Genomic DNA, 519 nt, shown 5'->3' with positions numbered 1-519 from the left:
GCTCGTTGGCGGTGAACTCTGACTCTCAGGATTGTGGGTAATGTATATTGCTGTGCACTGATCTGCTCTGTGTCCATCACTGCAGGGTACGATACATCCCTTCCGCAGATCTCACCGCTCCGTGCTGGGGAGGTTTGCGCAGGAGTTTAGTTTGGTGACCTCTGACAGACGGGTGAGTTCACTGGTCATTACATGGAGACAGTAAAGCAGACATGAGATTTAATATCTAAGACATAAACTCCATATTTTTGCATTCTTTCATACTGTTAACGGAAGTTATGACAAGCATTTATTGATTATAATATAAGGATTTTAGTGAAATCCAGACAGACTGTTTTTATGAAGTAAAGTGTTAATAGAATAGCTGTTTTTCTGACAGCAGGGGTCAGTGTTTGACTGGTTTTCTCACACGAGCGTCTCACAGCTGTCCACACACAGACTCACACACAGACTCACACTCGCTCTCTCACACTTACACACTCACACTCTCACACACACACACACACTCTCTCTCTCTCT

General features: G+C 44.1%; 1 protein-coding gene across 1 annotated transcript in view; it reads left to right on the top strand.

The window, feature by feature from the left end:
- Positions 1 to 519, top strand: part of LOC107571072 (zinc transporter 6) — a 22,545-nt gene that overhangs the window by 1,855 nt on the left and 20,171 nt on the right. The window contains exon 3 of the mRNA XM_016257352.1: positions 86 to 172. Within this exon, the coding sequence (XP_016112838.1) occupies positions 86 to 172 (87 nt within the window). The remainder of the gene's footprint in view (positions 1 to 85; positions 173 to 519) is intronic.

The sequence above is a fragment of the Sinocyclocheilus grahami genome, unplaced genomic scaffold, assembly GCF_001515645.1.
Source record: "Sinocyclocheilus grahami isolate Dianchi unplaced genomic scaffold, SAMN03320097.WGS_v1.1 scaffold1546.1, whole genome shotgun sequence".
NCBI classification, from domain to species: Eukaryota; Metazoa; Chordata; class Actinopteri; order Cypriniformes; family Cyprinidae; genus Sinocyclocheilus; species Sinocyclocheilus grahami.
The sequence above is the reverse complement of the archived record's forward strand: the minus strand, read 5'-3'. Positions and strand labels throughout refer to the sequence as shown.